Source organism: Salvia splendens, chromosome 22, assembly GCF_004379255.2.
Source record: "Salvia splendens isolate huo1 chromosome 22, SspV2, whole genome shotgun sequence".
In the NCBI taxonomy this organism is placed as follows: Eukaryota; Viridiplantae; Streptophyta; class Magnoliopsida; order Lamiales; family Lamiaceae; genus Salvia; species Salvia splendens.
The window spans coordinates 13,822,436-13,842,626 of NC_056053.1; the positions used below are offsets into that span (position 1 = coordinate 13,822,436).

Genomic DNA, 20,191 nt, shown 5'->3' on the forward strand with positions numbered 1-20,191 from the left:
TAAATCTATAATTATTGAAAGAGAAATAATAAGAAAAATGAAGAGAATAAATATAAAAAGGTGTAAAACCCTTATTCCGAAAAATTCGCATGTCTCGAACTCATATTTCGAAAGGTAAGTGAATTGAATCTCTTATCTCGAAAGGTCAATGAATTTAAACCCATAGCGAATTGTGGAAGAGAGGAGTTGGATCTTCCAAACCCCAATTAATCATTACCAGTACGGGTTACAGTCATAAAACGAAAAAATATTTACACACAAAAAAAATATATAAGTGAATTGAAAAAAGAACGCAACTAATCGCCGGTGCCAATTTTCTCCGATTCTCATTCAATAATTCACTATTCCGACGCTCGAAGAGGGAGAGGAAAGACATCGCCGCCCTTCACTTTTAGCCTCTCCTTCCTTTTCCTTCTCCTTCTCCTTCTCCTCAGCGCGGATTCACAAATTTCACCATGAATGAGAAGGCCGGCGTTTCCAAGGAGCTTAATGCCAAGCATCGGAAGGTTCGATTATGTTTCTCGATTTTATTTTTTAATATTTCCTGTTTTTGTTTCGATCTCCTTCCCTTTCCTACACACGCTAAATTCCTGCTAATCTGGATTTGTCCTACTGTTATTTGCGCCATTTAGCGTTTGGAGATGATTGAATCGGCGTTATTACGCTATGATTGATTAGATATACGCGTTGCTAAGGTGCTGTCTTTGTTTTTTTTGTTTGTAGATGCATTTATCCGATTAAATACTGATTGTGTCTGGTTCGGTTTGTTTTTGTAGCTTTTAGTTTAGAGATGCTGTTCTTTTCATCTCGATCTAGCTTTTTATGTATATTTGGATTGTTTTAGCTTGCGACGTATGCAGCTTGGAGGTTGGTTGCTGATGACTAAGATTGTGCTCGTCTTCTGCCTTGTTTACCTGAATCTGTATTGGTTGCAGTTCAAGGACGGAATCATGTGATTCATTGCTTGACAACTAGTTACGTAATCATGTGATTCAATGCTTGATAACTAGTTACGTAATCTATATTATTTTAGTTTTGAGCTAACAATATTTGAACAATTTGTAATGGTTTTAAGTCAATTTGGTTACAGATTCTATTGTATCTGAAAGTTCTTATGATTTTTTCTAATAAAGTTTGTATGATGAAAATAGTCGGATAAAATTATGAAAACTAAAATTACAAGCTGTTATGTTGGCAACAATTTAGATCCGGAGGTTGCAGGAGTTACAGAAATTCTCACAAATTATGCAGTAATGCATTGCAGCCTTGTCATATAAACCTTTTACAAGGGCTTTTCATTACCTATGCTTCAAAAGGGATTTTTTTGGGTGTTTCTGGGGTGCCTTGTATTATTATGGTCATTCTCAAATCGTTTATTAACTATATTTTATTTCATTAGATGTTTGTTCCCTCAAAGCTGATGGATTCTGTGTTTCATTACCACTTCTATTGCTGTCCTGTGGGCTGAAATCAATTATCTCTGTGCTATCAGATTTTGGAAGGACTTCTTAAGTTACCCGAAAATAGGGAGTGTGCTGATTGCAAAAGCAAGTAAGAATTTACACTATTTTTTCTATTTTTTTATCAACTAACTATTGGAAATAAAATGAAATAGGTTGTTTGGAGATATTGTGCATCTTATTCCATTTTGTGGATAGGAAAGTTTATTTTTTCATGAATAATAAAAAATGCCATATCATTGGCTTCTTTTATTCTTTTGTTCTTAGTTAGTTAATTTTTTTTTTCATTTTTTTAATGCAGAGGTCCTCGATGGGCTAGTGTGAACTTAGGCATATTCATATGCATGCAATGCTCGGGAGTCCACAGAAGTCTTGGGGTCCACATATCAAAGGTAACATACATGGCTTTCCCCTTCATGGTTTAACCCATCGATAATTGCGATATTTATTTCATTTCTTGATGATTTCAGCTATAGATCGCTCTTTTTTTGTTATCAGTACAGGATTTAAAGCACTCCATGAGATCATTTAAATTTTGCGTTTATTTAAAAGTTGCAGTTCACAATCATGAAATCGATTGAAGCAAAATGTCAGATTTTCTAAACATAACTACACAATGGTTTTTTTGGTAAAAAAAACCAAAAATATTTGGATATCTGTGATAGGTAATGCCAAGTATTTTAGAGTGCTTTCTTCTCAACTGGTTCTCTTATTTTCTTGTATTGTTAAACACCAGAGATTTTTCGTGCGTGGGAAGAAGATCATTTGCATTGTTGTAGATCTAGTGGTCTGTGTACTGTGATAAATTTGCACATAACCCAAAAATGGAAATAAAGGCTGCATAGAAAAAAATTACTGCATTATGCATTTGTGGAATATGCAAGGACTTGGGATTTTTGAATATTTCCCGTAGGCAAAGACTGACTGATTGTTTTACACTTGTATTTTGTAGTTAGACGACGTGTTCATTGTTTCATATATATGATAAAGTGGACTTTTATTCTTTGTTCTATTTCCTTGAATTTTGAAATTATATTTTATTATATTTTGCAGGCTCATTAATTTGATTTAATGTTTTTCTTACAGTTGCATTCATAATTAGCCCTGTTACATGCATGTTTCTACACAGCAAAATTTTCTAGCTTTTAGTTACCTAGCAGTCCTGACTTTTCTGGTTGATGTTTCTGGATCTTTTTCTTCAATTCATGGAAGTAATAACAAAAAATTCTTTTTTATGACTAATATATTTTCTCTTCTTTTTGAGTTGTAATGGATATCGATTGCTACTTGTGGTTTAATTGTCTATATTGGCCTTTCTGTAGGTGAGATCGGCTACACTTGACACATGGCTTCCTGAACAAGTTGCATTTATCCACTGTAAGAAGTCAACACCTGTATCTCTTTGGTGATTTTTTTATATTTTGAAAGAAATGTCTAAAATTATTCTTCCATAATGAATGTAGCCATGGGAAATGAAAAGGCAAACAGTTTGATACGGATGTTTGTTGGAGGGGAGTGGTTTGGCCAGAATAATAGGGAAGTGGTTAGAGGGGAAATCCCAATATTATCTCGCCTGATTAGTTAGTTCAATTTCAGAGATTTTATTGTTATTTTGAATTATTGTAGATTTGTTTAGCCACCTATATAAGGCGGGTCAGTAGGAGTAGCTGATCATCTTTGGAGAGATCACCAATTTGGACGGTTGTAGACCGTGGCCTCCTTGTGAGGATTATTTTCTTGTATTTCTTTCTGTTAGGTTATTTCCATCCGTTCTTGTTCTGTTCCTATTCAATCAAATTAGCCGAGAGTTTTATCCCAAAATTCTATACAGTTTTCTTGGAGCATTTTATTAAGACAGATTGTGTGAGTGAGTATATCTTTCTGGAAGAAGCTATCGCGCACACCTTGTGCTGATTCCTCATTGACGGCCTTTACCTCCTAACAATTGGTGCGGTGAACGATGGTGTCTCCGCATAACACAGACACCCGTTTGGATGGTTTGGAGAAGGTTGTCGGCGATCTAGAGAAGAAGACGGAGACGTTGGCCACTATGGTCAATGAATTGAAAATTCAATGCCTGAAAATGGACGAAGGTGTATCGGTGCTGGGGTCTCAACTCGAGAAGTTCAGGGTGGAAATGCGGGCTGCTTTCTTTTACGGGAATCCGAACAGCACTACTGGTTTGTTCCCTAAAGATTCGTCTAACGAGCACGGCTCCAACACGAAAATTCCAGGTGGCACACCACCAATCACAATCCCCACATTCGACGGATCCAATGCGATCACGTGGCTCGCGCGGGCTGAACAGTACTTCCTGGTGTCAAAAATTCCACTGGAAAATCGCGTGAGTGTTGCCATGGAAGCCTTGGCAGGCACGGCCTTACCATGGATCCAACTCCTTATGCGACGAATTCCCACTCTATCTTGGGACCGTTTTACGCAGGAAATGATGAAATGTTTTGGTGATTCAATAGCATGGAAACCCAAGAGTGTTGCTGTTCGCCAGGAGATACCAACTATTACCACGTCAGCAATCCACACTGATATCAACACTAAAGCAAGCAATAGAGTGTCCCTGCCCTTGGCGGTACAACAGCCCATTCCACCTCCAGTTTTGGTGCCTTTACCATCTCCTCCCTGTCCACCTACACTAGCAAAGGTGACAACACCGATGTTGTCCTCTAGTCCACCTACAACAGCCAAGGAGAATACTCTACACGCCATCCAACAGCCCCTACCTATACAGCAAATGTGCACACCCTTGACAGTACAACCACCCATTCCACCTCCAGTTTTGGTGCCTCTACCATCTCCTCCCAGTCCACTTACACCAGCAACTCCACCTAGACTAGCACCAGTGACAGCACCGCTGTTGTCCACCTCCGGCCCTTACATTCTGCAATTTCAATCTCCGTTCTCGTCCTTGCTGCGAAGTTTAGTTTCCGCTGCCCACCAGTCCACACCTATGGCGGTTTCCAGGATCTCTATTTTCATTGGCAGGCGCTCCATTCTCCTATCTGGTCATGCTGCGATTCCTACATATAGTTGGCAATCTTCTATGGTTCGATGCTCTGGCTACTACTCGAAAGCATGAGTTTGAACCTCCACCGGACAGAGTGATGTATTTTGAATTTTAACATAGCCTTGAGGACAAGGCTGTTTCGAGAGTGAGGTAGTTGATACGGATGTTTGTTGGAGGGGAGTGGTTTGGCCAGAATAATAGGGAAGTGGTTAGAGGGGAAATCCCAATATTATCTCGCCTGATTAGTTAGTTCAATTTCAGAGATTTATTGTTATTTTGAATTATTGTAGATTTGTTTAGCCGCCTATATAAGGCGGGTCAGTAGGAGTAGCTGATCATCTTTGGAGAGATCACCAATTTGGACGGTTGTAGACCGTGGCCTCCTTGTGAGGATTATTTTCTTGTATTTCTTTCTGCTAGGTTATTTCCATCCGTTCTTGTTCTGTTCCTATTCAATCAAATTAGCCGAGAGTTTTATCCCAAAATTCTATACTGTTTTCTTGGAGCATTTTATTAAGACAGATTGTGTGAGTGAGTATATCTTTCTGGAAGAAGCTATCGCGCACACCTTGTGCTGATTCCTCATTGACGGCCTTTACCTCCTAACACAGTTACTGAGAGGCAGAGCTTCCCCCTAATTATGATAGAGTTGGGATTGAGAATTTCATCCGTGCAAAGTATGGGTTCTCATTCTGAAGAAATTTCATTAAGCACAGTATTGCATATATCTGGGTCCACAAGCTGATTATGTGTCTTTTGCTATAATCGATTAAGGTATGAAGAGAAGAGATGGGTACCCAAGGATGGGAATCCAAAGTCACCTCCTAGGAGAACTGAAGAAAAAGTTTCTGTACAGTGGCAACGACCTAGTGATAGAAGTGGGAACGGACGTTCCAGCAGTTCTTGGAATTCTTCTGAGAGGAAGAATGTTCCAGCACCTAGTACAAGACAAAACATTCCTGCTGTCAGGATGAGTGTGCCTGTGCCTCTTAAAGCTGCAGAACAAGTATGTCTTCTGGCATACATTTGTTTTATTTTTTTATATAATTTCTTCCCAAATGGTTTGAATAGTTCTCTAGGAATGTTTTTCATTGTTTTTGTAATGAAGTTCACCAATATGATTATTCAAGCAAATAACTTCCCGATTGAGCAATGTAGCTTTTTATGCTTATATGTGATGAATGATGATAGAACGGATAAGGTTTCCGACCTTCCTGGTATCGAAGAAAACAACTAGTCATCTTGTTTCTAGCTATGTCTAATTTTGGGACAAGCAATGAAAATTTGATCCCTTGCAAATTACGTCTTTCAAGCTGATGCTACTATTTTTCCGTCGACTTTGTTAATATTTTTTATTGTGCTTGTGAAGTATTTTTGTTGTTACACCCTTTAATTTGTGTGAGATTAAAATAAGGGTCCTTATTTGTCTTTCTGACAATAGGTAGCTCCAGTTCCAGCTACAGTTACTGAGCAAGTGGTTCAGAAAGTAGAGACGGCTCCACCTGCTGAACCTTCAAAGCAGGTAGAAGAGAAGATCACTTCCCCCAAAGTTGATTATGCAACTGACCTTTTCAACATGCTTTCTATGGATGGTTCTGATGAAAATACTACTGGAGCTTCAGAGGATGATAATGCGTGGGCAGGATTTCAATGTAGGTCAACTATCTTGCATTTTTTATGTTGGATTATAGATATGTTTTGCTTCTTTCCTATCTTTTGTGGGTTAGAGGGGGAGGGGTGGCTTCAAACCTTGAAGAAGGTCATAGCATCTTTGGATTTTGCAATTTTGTGGATGATCATGTTTTCTTTGGAACTGCAGCTGCTGATGTGTCATCTTCAACAGAAAAGACCATTCCAGCAAAACTTGATGAAAGCAAATCACAGGCGGCTTCTAAAATGGAAGACCTTTTCAAAGATTCACCATCAATTGCACCTAGTTCAATGCCAGTGAATTCCCAAAAAGATGTTAAAACGGATATTATGTCTCTTTTTGAGAAGGTATGTCTTGTGCCTGACTCTTGAGATGCATATGACTCTCCCCCTTTTTCCAGTCACACTCCCAAAATCAGGAAATAAATAAATAAAATAATTATGAACTTCTTAGATAAAATACTTCATCCCAGATATTAAAAAATATAAGAATTATTAGAATTTTATGAGGATATAAGAGACAACTAGACTTTCATATTGCTATTATTGTTGTCCATTATATGACCTTTTTTGGTTTGCCATGTTACAGACCAATATTGTTTCTCCATTCGCTGCTCACCAACAACAACTTGCTATGCTAGCTCAACAACAGTCGGTGTTAATTGCTGCTGCATCCAACGCTTCAGGGGCAATGCCAAAAGCTTCTAACAACACGGAAATAGGGCTTAATGGCACCAACTTGCCCAACCAAAGTTGGCCAAATGTTGGTTACCAGTTCCCTGGAATGATTATGACAGAAGCTCAAAAAGCTGAAGTAGCGAAGTATATGCAGGTACAAAATAAGTGATTTGTGGTGATGTATATTTGTAAGCTGTATACATGGTTGTATGGTTTACCTACATTCTTATTTTTATGCTCTTTTGACAGATGGGAAACATGGGACCACCTCAACCAAATGGAAATTCTTTTGCTCTCCTAATGTCTAGGTATGTGCATGAAACTCATGTGAAATACTCAGTCGACTTATTCTTTGAGAACTTGGTTTGGATAGAGTTAACTTACTACTCTCTCTGTCCCAGCTAAGATGACAAGTTTTCCATTTTAGTCTGTCCCGACACATTTTTATTTTTGGAATGTTTCTCTCTTCAATTAATACATACTACCACTTTTTCTCTCCCCAATTGAAATATTCATCTCTTTCTCTCCCCATTCAATACTTACACCAACCATTTCTCTCTCCAATTAAACACATTAACCGATAACTCTCGTGCCAGCAAAGAAATGTGTCATCTTAGCTGGGACGGAGGGAGAACTGAATTATGCTGGAAGATGCATCTTGGGAATATGTATCTTCATGTACTTCAATAGATTCTGTTAAGTTGAATATGTAAAGTTGGAAATGCTAAGCCTATTGGCATGCTATACTACATTTGCCGGAGCAAGTGCAAATTTTGACTTGTATTTCTTGCTGTTTTCAAGTGTTGTATAAAAACTAGGCAGCAATTGAAAATCATGCCATTAACTCCATTCTTGTGTTGCAGCTCATATGCAATGGGAAATAATATATATCTAATAACGGCAGTGTGCCCGTAGCTGGCCAACAGAATTCATCCTCACATTCTTCGGGTTTTTCACAATCAGGAAAAGAGTACGATTTTTCCTCTTTGACGCAAAACATTGAACATAGAAACGGCTTTTTGGACCTTCCATAGCACAAGTTTTTTTGAGTTTCTCCAGTATTTGGGGGGTTGTAAACTAGAGTAGAGCAGCGATTTAAGGTTGAAGGTGTATGGGAATGGGAGTAATAATATGCTCAAAGAGTGTGATATTCTTTACTAGCATGTTTTGTACACTATTTGTTCTATTGATCATGAAGAAAAAGACGAAAGCGATTAGTGTAATATATGTTCATTCTACGATAGATGGGATGACTCACTCCTCTGTTTATACTCAGATTATGGCATGGGTTATTTGGTGTAAAGAACTACAAAACCTTGCTTTCTCTTATGAGATGTTGTTAACATAGTTGGTGACATATTTTTTCCCTAATTAATAATTACCTTGAAAGCAAAATTTCGAATATATAATTTGTGTTCTTGCATGACAAAAACAATCCTATTTTTTTTAACATTTTTTCGTCAATTTTCACTACATCACAGACATATATGATAAATACAAATCTTAATAATAGAAATTATTCAAACATACTTTATCAGACCAAATGCCTCATAAGAGGATTTGATAGTACTTTGTGATCTCAAACTCTAGTATATGCACCCTCAAATATTTTTTGGTATGCACAATTAAACGAGAGTGATGCTCACATAAAGTGCGTAGCATATCATTCCTCCTCATAGTACATATCAATTGGAAATAAAAAAGAATAATTTAAGAAATTAAAACAGACTTACAAAAAATTTGAGGTCATAAACTTCTATTAACACCAAACGAGCATAAGTAATCCTTTGCTATTTTTTAATGCGAATTTTGAGATTCAGCACTAGGGCTGGGAAAAAATATCGAAACACCGGCCTTATCATATCGAAAAAATATCGAAACACCGAATTTTTGGTATACTGTGATTTTTCGATACGGTATGATACCTTACCGAAAGATTTCGGTAAGGTGACGGTATGAATTTTCATATACCGCGGTATACCGCTTCATACCGAATTTCGGTATAATTATATACCGTAATTCGATATATACCGTAATTAAGGTATATACCCTAAAATATAAATATAATTATATATAAAATATAATTTTAAATTATAAAATTTATTGTGAAATATAAATATAATTATGAATAAAATATATTTAATATATTTTTTTAATTATAAAATATAAATAATATTCTAAAAACTCAAATTATCTATTTTCATTGATGTTGAAAGTAAGGTATACCGCAAAAGTACGGTATACCAAACTTTGATACGGTATACCGAAAATGAGGTATGACATCGTTATGGAAATTAGTCATACCGATAATAAGATATACTGAAAATTTTGATAAGGTAAAGATATGATTTTTTCGTATACCGAATTTACGGTAAGGTATACGGTATGATGATTTCGGTAAAGTATATTGTACCTACCCACCCCTATTCATCTGTGTAAAAGCGTTGGAAATCTCGAATAAGAGAATAAGATGAACATAATTTAACCATATTTTTTTATTATTACACATTTCTTACCAGACATAAAATGGCACCAGCTTTCCAACATGAATCTAGCATCCTTAGTTCCATATAATAATCGCACTTTTGTACATTCACAACTAGGGGTGTTTACCAGCTCACCGCATACAGCCTCCAAGTCCAAGAAAACCGAGTTGCTTCATTTAGTACAACGAACCACCAATGCTGGATAAGAGCAGGTGAATCCAGAATAGAGGTGATGTTCTGGTTTCTGCTTATAGTTTGTTTGACACAGACACTCACATCACCATTGTAACTGGGAACAGCCTATCCAACAGTGTGTACAACCCGCCACCGAGGAGGAGGGCGCCACTGGAACATATATAACTTCCCATATTATAACAGGAAAAAAAAACAGACGAAGGGCAGGTAAGAGTTCCTTTTCAACTTCAATATAATAATACCTCATAGGATTGATCCATGCTGAGAACTTGCGGAATGAAAGCAGGCTCTGCAGGTAGACATGAATTAGCATTGGCTGACAACGCAAATAGTTACAGTAGGAGACTATTTAGAGGACCAAACACTAGCAACTGCATATTGTGGACATTTCTCATTCTGTTACACCTTTTTCAGGGGAAAGTTGATAATACATAATAGTTTATCACAAGGAATAGTAGTCGTGATACGAAAAAGGCGCCTCGTGGTGATTTTAGATACTATAAGCACCAGAGAATTAGTGGGCACAAAACAGTACCTGCAATACTCCAGCAAAAGAAGCAGCAAGAAGAAGAGGAGCAACATAGCCAGTTGTGTATGTCAGTAGTAGGCTACCTCCAACCACGGGATCCTGCAATTCAAAATGATCCTGATCACTTTCTTCATTATTAATTTGCATATCCATTTGAGGCTAAGACGATCTCCAACCATTTAGACTAAACTCAAAACTTCAAAGAATATTTTGTATCCACCACCTTTTTTATTCACAAAATTTGAAAAAGTGATTTGGGTTTGTTATATAGTGTATACCTAAAGTTATGTATATTTTGCTCAAAAACTTAAAATGGATTGTTTTGGAGTACCATTGGGGAGCTAATTGCCTACTCCATTTTGGATTTTAGTTTTGTAGAATGCCAGTGATTAACTTGTTTGGCGGTGTAAACCGTAGCCCTCCTCAGCATAAGACAAATTTTTTGTTCGATTTTAATCCAAATTCTTATTTATTCAAATCAAGTCAAATTTATTAAAATAACTCCAAATCCTGCGTAATATATTTAATTGCAAGAAAGAAGGAAAAAACAATAAATAGCCGAAAATCTTGCCATCAATTTCCCTCATTCATTTCATCCATCTCTTGATTGATATCACCATCCACACATGGGAGACAGTAGGCTTAAGCAAGCATAACAATGTCAAAAAGAACAACTAAGACTGTAAGAGAGGAGATAAGTACCCTGGTCGAGGCGACATACCCAAGCAGCGTAGCAAGCACTGGAGTACTGCAGGGTGATGCAGCTAATGCAAATGTAAGTCCGGCCAAGTACGCCTGGACACCTGATTAGTCATATACACAACTAGTTTAATGCTTTTATTTTTAGCAGCCAGCCAATTACATATCTTGTGGATAGATTGGATATAGGAATAAAGAGATTATTACTTGAAGGAAAACTAGCAGCAGCTGCACGAGGATCGAAGTTGTTGAAAAAGGAAGGAAGCTGTAACTCAAATATCTGCGCCACCCACCAACGGATAAAATGTTATGTACAAAGAAATAGTAGGCTAGAACTCAAAGTAAGCACTGCTGACAACCAGTAAGTGGGTGGGGGTTATCATCACGCGAGTATGTGATAGTTTCAGAGTTAGTCCAAGAAACTGGAAAGCATTAAAAACATTCACCATGAACCACAGATATTCAGTTGAAGAGTTGAAGGTATATTCAGCTATCAGGTGTTTGGTCAGTGTTAAAATCTGAACATAACTCACCTTGAGTGAGAATGACAAAGATAGTAACAACTAAATAGTTCTGGTGTTCTACAATGTTAGACAATAATCACTGGTCCTTAAACAACTCAACTGAACTGAAGCAAATAACATCAAGAGAAAAAGGATGAGACCTGAAATGGAAATGAAATTAACAAAAGGCCAACTTCTGTAGCAGCACAATAACCTTAATAACCTTTAGACAGGCAATCTATAAATTATGAAGACAGCAACTAGGTTGGTGTGGACATTATCAAATGTGTACAATGATTCACAAAAATATCCCAGTCATTTAACATTTTTAAGAAAACATTTACCAAGAAAATTGTTTGGTGGGGTTTCAACCCCCCCCCCCCCCCCCGAGCCCTCTAATCCCCCATCTAAAGTAGACTGTGCAGGTGATTTCATGTCTACCTATGTTTTTTTATTGTCACGGACTTCTGCATGTAATTCTGTACACTCTAAGACTAAGTAAAATGACTCAAACTTGCTTGGTAAATTGACCGCTATATAAAAGGTAACAAACAACAAAAGATTGAAAAATAGAAGCACCTCCAAGAGATTTAAACCCATGATGATAGCCAAAGAAGAAGCAGCCACAGGCAGACCCTGCCCGATTTGGCCATAGGCCTTTCCTGCAAATGAGGCTGCTACACCCAGTAGGGCCAATGTTGTTGCCAATCCCATGGCAAACGAGAGAGAATTCCCAATAACCTGTGCAACATAAAATTGAAAAATACGAACGAGTTTGGCACTGCTACCATAACAGTAGCCACACACTGTCCAGGCCATATTTATTGGCCGATTGTTTTAAACCAATATTTTAATGATTGTCCCAAGGTCTACGTAAATATAATAAAACACTAAATGAGCAATTTACAGAAAGAAAGAAAGGAAAATTTTACCTCTGCTTTACTCTTTCCAGATCCAAATGCCCCTATAACAAACCAACCAAATGAAAAATTTAAACACAAAGAAGGCTATCTTTCCAATATATGAACATCAGAGCAGTTTCTCACCTATATAACCAAGGGTAAGGGGCAATACACTCAGTGTGCATGGAGAAAGACTAGTTACAAGCCCAGCACCAAAAATGACTGCCAAACTGCAGAAACATATATGTGAGACTAGACATTATATAATTCATGAAAGAGTTCCAAGAAACATATCTCAAAGAAGAATACACTCGAGAGGAGACAAACCTAGTAAAACTGAAGGATGCCAACTGGTTCTGCACCGCTGCATTAGCATCTTGACCAGCTGAAAATAGGAGGCCGGAAAGCCAATCCCCGGAGGTCCCATCAGCAAGAGTATATAAGGAAGCAGGTATTTCCTGAAAACAATAGGTAACATAACATAACATGTATTAGCAATTAAATGTAAAGTGTACCAAGTAATGTTCAGGGCATGTCAGCAGGAAAAAGAGAGAAAAAAGAGGTAAATGGAAAAAGAAAATCCATTAGGAAATAAATAAACCGAACACGCCATCCCTCTATAGCTGCTCATCACACACAAAGACACCCAATTTTGCAAACAAGAATAGCTTGTAATGTTTCCATAAAATTCCACATATAACTATGAATGAGAAATCACTTGATCATTCATATATAAGAGAGAACGTAACAACTCAAGACCAACAATAGGAAAAGCATGATATTTCTTACTCCTAAAGTGTATTTTACTCTATATGTACATGAAGAGAATCGAAAAATACCGGGGAAAATTAAAATCGCCATCACAGAATCAAGAGGTCGAAATAGGTACATAACATAGAGCAAATAGTAAAAAATGGTACTACAATCCTGAGGAGTTAAGTGAGTTTTAACCTCTAAAGTTCCAGCATTTGCTAATGGCGTCGCAAGGAAAGCCGCAGCTGAAAAATACAAACAAAAACGACTTAACATCATAATATACAAATATAACAGCAGATCAACGAACAAAAAAAGGGGAAAAAATTTCAAATTAGATGAAAATATACAATACCTGAAAATGTACTTATGAGGGCAGTAGTGAGATCAATAGCGGTGGTCTTGGGCAATGAAATGCTAGTGCTACTAACAATTTCGAGATTATCATGGTGACGCTTCAGGTTTAAGGACTGCTGCTTATCCATATTACCTAGCAGCGCAACAAAAAATGGAAATGTTAGGAATTGAGTGTTGGCGGGAAAATTGAAGGAAAATTAAGGGCGGTGGAGATGAAATTAACCATAATTGGTGGGTAGACGATCGAAACTCGAAACTGGTAGGAAGCGAGAGGAGCCGGAGTTGATGCCGGAGCTGCTTAGTAAACCCAACTTCATTTGTGAGAGACAGAGAAAGAGGGGAGAAGAGAAATGAGTTGATTTCTCGTTGGATATTTGCTTGTTAACACACGACTATAAAGCGTAATTACGCAACAACGCTTTCACGTTGACGTGGCTATTGAATAATCACATTCTCAGCAAAATGCGCGGGATATTCTTGGAAATGGGAAGATCTAGGTTAGGCGGCCAACCTCCGTCACGTGCATGTAAGTGTTATGTCTGACATATAATAGAATCTTAAATAAAATTGAAATTTTAATATAGTACATTAATTTGGTATAAGACATATTTTTTCTAATTAATTAACTATTAATTGAATATATTGATTTAAATGAGACATTTCCTAATTAGTCATTAATTATTGACTAATTATTGACTACGACATCATCTTCTTCAAGTGATCGACGAGAAACAGAGTATAAACAAGATCTCAGACATTATTAAACAGGTGATCGATTTTTTGCAATTACATAAACAATTAAGATTAAATTAAAAAGCCGTAAATCTAATCTAATGGATCAACTGGGATTACGTGGAAAATGAGCTAAGCCATAATCATGCAGAAATAGAAAAGCTACAAGATCTATGAGATCAAATTCAAATTCAGCTCAAATCTACCATCACTAATTGCAAACAAACTCAGATCGACTTCATCAAACTTCAATAAACTGGATCTAAACATCTCTATAACTTCCATACATAAGATTCCTCATAATCGAAACGAGAATCACGCGTCAACAACTCAAATCCAAGCAAACACTACTACTACGAAATCTTCACAACTAATCACTTCCAAACGCATTCGCAACTCAAATCCATGGCAAGATAAGCAAGCGATTCATAAACCAACATAATATTTCAAAGAAAACATCGAAGTCACAGTTTCAACTCATGTCCAGCAAAATGAGCAGTTAAGAAAACAGAGGTAAACTTAAAACAAAATTGTCTCAATCAGAAATTAAAAGATTGTATCTTCGCCCCCACTTGGGACGGTGTTACACAGCTTCAAGCCAATTAAACACCACCACAACCAACGATTAAACTCCTAAACCAAGTGTGAAGAACGGATTCTGGAGAACTGGAGTATTGTTGAGCTTCCCGATTCAACTCTAGGAGAGAGCTGATGACCAGAGCTGTCTCATTCTTCATTCCCTCATCTATTTATAGGGAGGCTTGAGGCCCTGATCCCTAGGGCAATCTTCCTTCTGAAAGGTCAGTTGTGCCCTTAGCATTGGGATCTTTGGGATATGCTCTATCTCCCCTTTTTTTTGGATGCTCTCGCTGCCTCCGCTTGATTAGCCTGATCCACTAGCAGCGCGATGTAAAAACTTCATTCTTCTTGATCTATTTGCCCGCCCAATTGTTCCACGAACTTCCGATCATGGCGGACTCTATACACACCTGGCTCACGATTGCACGTTAGTTTACAGAAAAAGGGTGGAATTTTACCACAGGACAAATGCATGAAACGAGCCTTATCACATACTCGGCTAACGCACGATTCAGTTTAATAACAATCTTAGCACCGCTAGACATTGATCACTACTTGACTCATGCTAATTTTGCAATCAAAAGCGTCACCCACAAGTGTACGGGATAAGTAGCATAGCTAAAATTATCGATCCTCGAAGACTAAAACCAGTTTGAGTATTACCATGCAACTTTGAACACTATCTAGACTAATAAAAGAGGTTTTTTATTTTCTTTAACTAAGAGCAAAGAGTAAACAATCAAGTAAAGACAATTAACTAAGTAAGGTAAATAAATGATGGTTTTCACATAAATTTGGAAAGGTAGGGATATGGATCCGTTAGTATGGATCACGGGTTTCTCCTAGGGATCATGCTCATCTATTGGTTCTCATGTGTGGCTAGGAAAGTCGGGATATTTGGTTAGACCCCCTCTCGGGTGCATCTAACACGTGGATTAATCTCTAGTGTAGGAGTCTCCTCCATACAACTCAAGATTAACTCCCTAGAACAACGGACCCAAGCCCTCTCTCTAGCGCATGCATCTCTCGATCACATGTAACGCACGTAGTTGTTGATTACCTAACCATTCTAATCATGCATCTCTCAATGACAACAATTAGAACAAGATGTATCAAATTGGTAGCTAAGCAATTGGATAATAAGAACTCAATAACCAACAAAACCAACACAAAGAGATAGATAACATAAATCAAGGATCAACCCATGGATTCCATACAAACTTCACCAAATCCCTAAAGAAATCTAGCTACTCATGTTCAAAGACAAAACAAAAGGAAAAATAAAGCAAATGAAAGAAAACATGGATAGAAAATAGAATATAGAACTCTCTATGATAGAAATGATGGTGGGGAGTCTTCTCCTTCAATCTCTTGAGAGGGGAAGCTCCTAAGCCTTCAAATCCTCTTCAAAACCTTGATTTTTTGCTCAAATTCGTCGTGTGGGAGTTAGGGTTCGAAAATGTGTGAGAACCCTTTTATACTTGGAGTGAAATATGGGCAAAATATGAGTTTGACAAAAATGCCCGACCGGGCGATCCACAAGTGCCAAAAAACCCGACCGGGTGTTCTCTCTGGATCCTGCGATTCACTTCCAAACGCCCGAGCGGGCGAACCCACTGTTTCTTGATGTGCAGTTCCAGACAAAGGGGTTCGCCTAGAAAATGCCCGAGCGGGCAAAATCTCTGTATTGGCCAGTTCAACTCCGTTTAAGCTCGTTTTAGACCTGTTTCTACATCAATGCTTCGACAATCTCGTTAGCTCTAAAAATAGCAAATAAGTGGATGAAACCTAGACTTTATACCCCTTCCAGAGCCTTTGTCCTAGCAGCAAGGAGCTTAGATATTATTGTATGAGGTGCCGAGTTCGAGCCCTCTTGACATCAATTATTATTTCCTCCTCCTCCTTTCTATAGGAGTTTAATATATATATAAACCTAGACTTTATACCTCAAATTATTCAACAACTTGTGTTAATCATCCATCTAAACATCTTAAACTATGAGTTTGTCACTACTACCTAAGATATCAGAATTTTTCGGTTATGAATCACCCGCACTTTTTGATAAGTGAAAATAATGCAATAATCAATATCATATGCACAATGTTAAATATATTGATTAAGCAACAATAGTAAATAGTAAGAAATACTTATCTTACCGTTAGATCCGTTCAGTGTTAAACCAGAGGTGTCGTTTATTCTTAAAAGTAAGTGATATACTTGGTTTTTGCAAGGTTTTAGATAGTAGTTGTGCTTGATTTTGATCATATTTTGTATATTGTGAAACATTGTTATATCCACTTCTCTATCATATTGGTATTTTGACCACTTTGTGAAGAATGTGTAGAAAAAGGGTTGAAAACAGGTTTGGAAGGTGAAAATAAGGATCACGAGTCGAAAATGGCAAAAATCTGAATAGAGTAGGTGACTCACCAGCTTCGTACCACGACGAAGTCGGCGACCCGCCGGATATGCTGTAGAAGCTGAACACAGTTGGCGACCCGCCAGTTTCGCACCACGACGAAGTCAGTGACTCGCCGGGATCCTCAGGCAAAATCATAGTATAGAGCTGGCGAAACCTAATTTCTTCACAACCTGAAGGGGCTGAATGGAATTTCTCAATGGTTGAGGGACCAATCCGAAATTCTTCAAAGTTTAGAGGACTACACTGCAAGTTTGGGATGTTTACGACATTTAGACATGCAAGTTTTGTCCTTTTCCACCGTTTCAAATTGTTCTTCCAAACCAGACTCCTTCGCCACCTTCAATCATCCTTTTCTGTGGTTTTGGAGAAAATTGGAGTGCGGCGAGTGCCGCCGCCGCTATTCCAGTGGCCTTCGCTCCATTGCGAGGAAGGTCAACATAATTTTCCCCAATTCCAGCGCTGCCTTCTACCTCCAGTTGCTCTCACAATCCTTCAAAATCTCTTCTAAAATTCCGCCCAAATCTCATAAACCAATTGCTATTTCTACCAAAAAGCTTCAAATCTCGCTTTGATTCTTCCGAATTCGGTGGCGTATGTGTCTTCGTTCTATCCGAATTGCTAGAATTTCGTGGACAAGAGCTCAATAATTCGAAAATATGTTGGCTGTAGCGCCAAATTGTGTTAATCGTAGCTCGTTGGAGAGAATGTTGGAGGCTCTCCAGCGAAGGGACGAGAGCGGCGAGCCGGACGTCCCTCCTGCGCTGCCGCGACGCGCCACCCCTCGCTCTCGCCTCCCGTCGGCTAAGAGGCGGCTATCTGTGTCCATGAGCGATACAACCGGGGCGAGATCGGGATTTTGTGTGAAGAATGGGAAGATTAGAGGAAATGGATTTCGTGATACAGAATTGGAATTAGGCAAATGGTGTTATGTAGATGATAAGATAATTGAGAATTGTCCTCCTCATAAGGTTAGGTTTTTCAATTCCTGTTTTTCAATGTTATATGAGTAAACAATAGGAGCATTCTATGCATAAAATGTTGCTCGGAGAGATCCGCCAATTGTTATTTGCAATCTGGTGTTCCTCCATAGACATAAAATACGATTATGCATTTGAAATTTTAATTTGTGGTTCTTATTGTATCATTTATTAGAAATTTGTGTACAGTTCTTCTAGAAATCGGTAACTGTTTTGGTATCAGGTTGGTTTCCTGAAGGGTCTTAGGCAACAAATCCTTCAAGGTACTCCTGAGGTGCAGAAGAATTTGGTTAATCATCAATACCTCCAAGAACTCAATCAAATAGCAGTCACATTGCAATCATGTAAGGCCCTTGCAGCTTCATGTAAAAGATAAAATATACTACATTTTCTGCTGGTAATTTACTGTCTATCAACAGATGTTCGTGGTGCGATTGCGAGAAAGGAGTATAGTGCCTTGCTCGCGATGAAAAATCAGGTGAAGCTAGATGAGATGATGATTGTGCAATTACAGTCAGGTAAACCTCTTCTTTGAGTTCTTTGAAAAAAATGAAAACTTCTTCTTCGAGGTGTAGCTGATGAATCACGAGCAGTTATCACAATCCAACGAATTTGGTTGTGCAGTAATTCGGGGATGGTTGGCGAGAAGGCATTTTTGTCGTCTCCTGAAATGGATAGAGTCAGTTCGCGGAAAAGTAGAATCAGACATGAGCATTTCTGAAGTGGAGGTACTGTGTTGGAAAAGCCATGATTTAAATGTACAAGTATATCAGAATGAGTTAAAAAGGAGGTTATTGTTGGTTGTTCAGAAACTGCCTCCGGAGATGTTGCCACTCGTTGTTGGAGAACTCCAAAAGAGGGTGTTAATGGCAGAAGAAACTCTCGAACAGAAAGAGAGAGAAAATGCAACCTTTAGAGAGCAATTGCAACAATACGAGGAGCGTTTGGCAAAGATGAAATCCATGATGTGGCAACAAGTAAGTTTGTTTGTTCCATTAGTTTTGAAATAACTAGCAACTTTCTTGCCATTATTACATAATAAACTCTTGTGCAGATGGATTTGGCCGCAGCAGAAAAGAATGTCGCTCGAGATGGAGGCCAGCCACCTTGTCCTTACGGAAAGACGAGTGAAGGTTTAAAACATGGCACCAATGAGCTGGTGAAAAGGAAGGTAAGTTATAAGGATGGAAACCATGCTACCGTAGAGAAACTGCAAAAGTTGAAACGCGTGATCAAGGCATGGGTGAAGGGGAAAAAATCAAAAATACACTCAATAGGGCATGGTGAGGCTGATGGTCATCCGAAGAAATGGTGGGGAAAGAAACGCAAGAGATCACCGAATCACGGGCGAGATGGAGAGCGAGATCGTCTCATACACATATCTTGATCCCAAAGGCTATTCTTGATCAACTTGACCCTGTTCCATTTCTTGTTCTATGTTCTTGTCAATATTATTATGACCGTGTATTTAATGTGATTATTAATAAGGGCGCTCAAGTAATTTGAGAAACATATGATATAATTTAAATACAATGGGTAGAATATAGTATTCAATTTCCACTAGGTAAAATGAAAGAAATAATTTGATTGTATAGCTCAAAGAGTCAGGGGTTTGAATCACTTTAATCACCAAGATAAATCAACAACTGTTATTTATCCTAGTTAAATTCAAAATATATGTTCATGTTAATTTCAAGACTTCGCACAAAGGATTTAGGGCTTTGCAGCAATGTGAGTTTTAATATTTATGGTCCAAAACTAAAAACAACTTTATTTCTAAATTATGTAAATATGGCTTTTAAACAAATGATATTACAAAATGACGACAACAACTTTTAGTTGATGTTTGATGATAATTAAGTTGTTAAGGGACTCAAAATGATAGTGTTTAAATTTTTGGCACCAAAAAAGTTACGTGTAAAATATTGGTTGCTTGGGCTTCAACTAAAAATATGTTATTGGAAATCAAAAACTAGAATTTTTTTTGACGTGAAATGAAATCGGTCAGACTCCGATGGTGTTAGGTTTGGCAAAATATATTACAAACTATTTTCTTAATCTCTGTACCGGAAAAAAATGTCTTCATTAACGGAGGGAACGGAGGGAGTACAAGTTAAATTTTATGATCTTTATGATTGATGTGTAAAGTTGCAAAATATATCATAATTTGAAAGAATTTTATGATTTATTCGGCAATTTGCATAAGTTCTTTAAATAACACATCAAGCAACATATAAAGTATCCTCT

General features: G+C 37.7%; 2 protein-coding genes and 1 pseudogene across 3 annotated transcripts; 2 read left to right on the forward strand and 1 right to left on the reverse strand.

Moving 5' to 3' along the window:
• The first annotated feature begins 255 nt into the window (after positions 1-255).
• On the forward strand, positions 256-8,085 carry LOC121787585 (annotated as a pseudogene).
• A 1,183-nt stretch (positions 8,086-9,268) lies between these two features.
• Positions 9,269-13,615, reverse strand: LOC121785843 (cytochrome c-type biogenesis ccda-like chloroplastic protein). 2 transcript variants are annotated; one of them, XR_006047052.1, is made up of 12 exons: positions 13,458-13,615; positions 13,233-13,367; positions 13,076-13,122; positions 12,452-12,582; positions 12,269-12,354; positions 12,155-12,186; positions 11,802-11,963; positions 10,927-10,999; positions 10,742-10,823; positions 10,027-10,119; positions 9,734-9,780; positions 9,269-9,641 (listed from the first exon to the last, which is right to left on the reverse strand). XR_006047052.1 is itself a non-coding variant. In XM_042184310.1 (12 exons), the coding sequence occupies exons 1-12, from the start codon at positions 13,549-13,551 to the stop codon at positions 9,569-9,571; spliced, it is 1,074 nt and encodes a 357-aa protein (XP_042040244.1). In that variant the 5' UTR covers positions 13,552-13,615; the 3' UTR covers positions 9,269-9,568. The 2 variants fall into 2 exon arrangements, 1 of the variants encoding a protein (XP_042040244.1); XM_042184310.1 differs by having other exon boundaries at positions 10,723-10,823.
• Positions 13,616-17,281: 3,666 nt separating this feature from the next.
• Positions 17,282-19,450, forward strand: LOC121786084 (myosin-2-like). The gene is made up of 6 exons (XM_042184611.1): positions 17,282-17,935; positions 18,168-18,288; positions 18,364-18,462; positions 18,569-18,672; positions 18,754-18,921; positions 18,999-19,450. Exons 1-6 carry the CDS (start codon positions 17,624-17,626, stop codon positions 19,329-19,331), a joined length of 1,137 nt encoding a protein of 378 aa, XP_042040545.1. The 5' UTR covers positions 17,282-17,623; the 3' UTR covers positions 19,332-19,450.
• The last annotated feature ends 741 nt before the right edge of the window (positions 19,451-20,191 follow it).

Coding starts and splice junctions, on each gene's coding strand:
- LOC121785843 (XM_042184310.1), bottom strand. CDS start 13,551: ATGAAGTTGGGTTTACTAAGCAGCTCCGGCATCAACTCCGGCTCCTCT. Junction 13,123..13,232: donor CCTCATAAGTACATTTTCAG/GTATTGTATATT, acceptor TGTATTTTTCAG/CTGCGGCTTTCCTTGCGACG. Junction 9,781..10,026: donor CTTTTGCTGGAGTATTGCAG/GTACTGTTTTGT, acceptor GTCTACCTGCAG/AGCCTGCTTTCATTCCGCAA.
- LOC121786084 (XM_042184611.1), top strand. CDS start 17,624: ATGTTGGCTGTAGCGCCAAATTGTGTTAATCGTAGCTCGTTGGAGAGA. Junction 17,936..18,167: donor AGAATTGTCCTCCTCATAAG/GTTAGGTTTTTC, acceptor TTTTGGTATCAG/GTTGGTTTCCTGAAGGGTCT. Junction 18,673..18,753: donor TGAGCATTTCTGAAGTGGAG/GTACTGTGTTGG, acceptor TTGGTTGTTCAG/AAACTGCCTCCGGAGATGTT.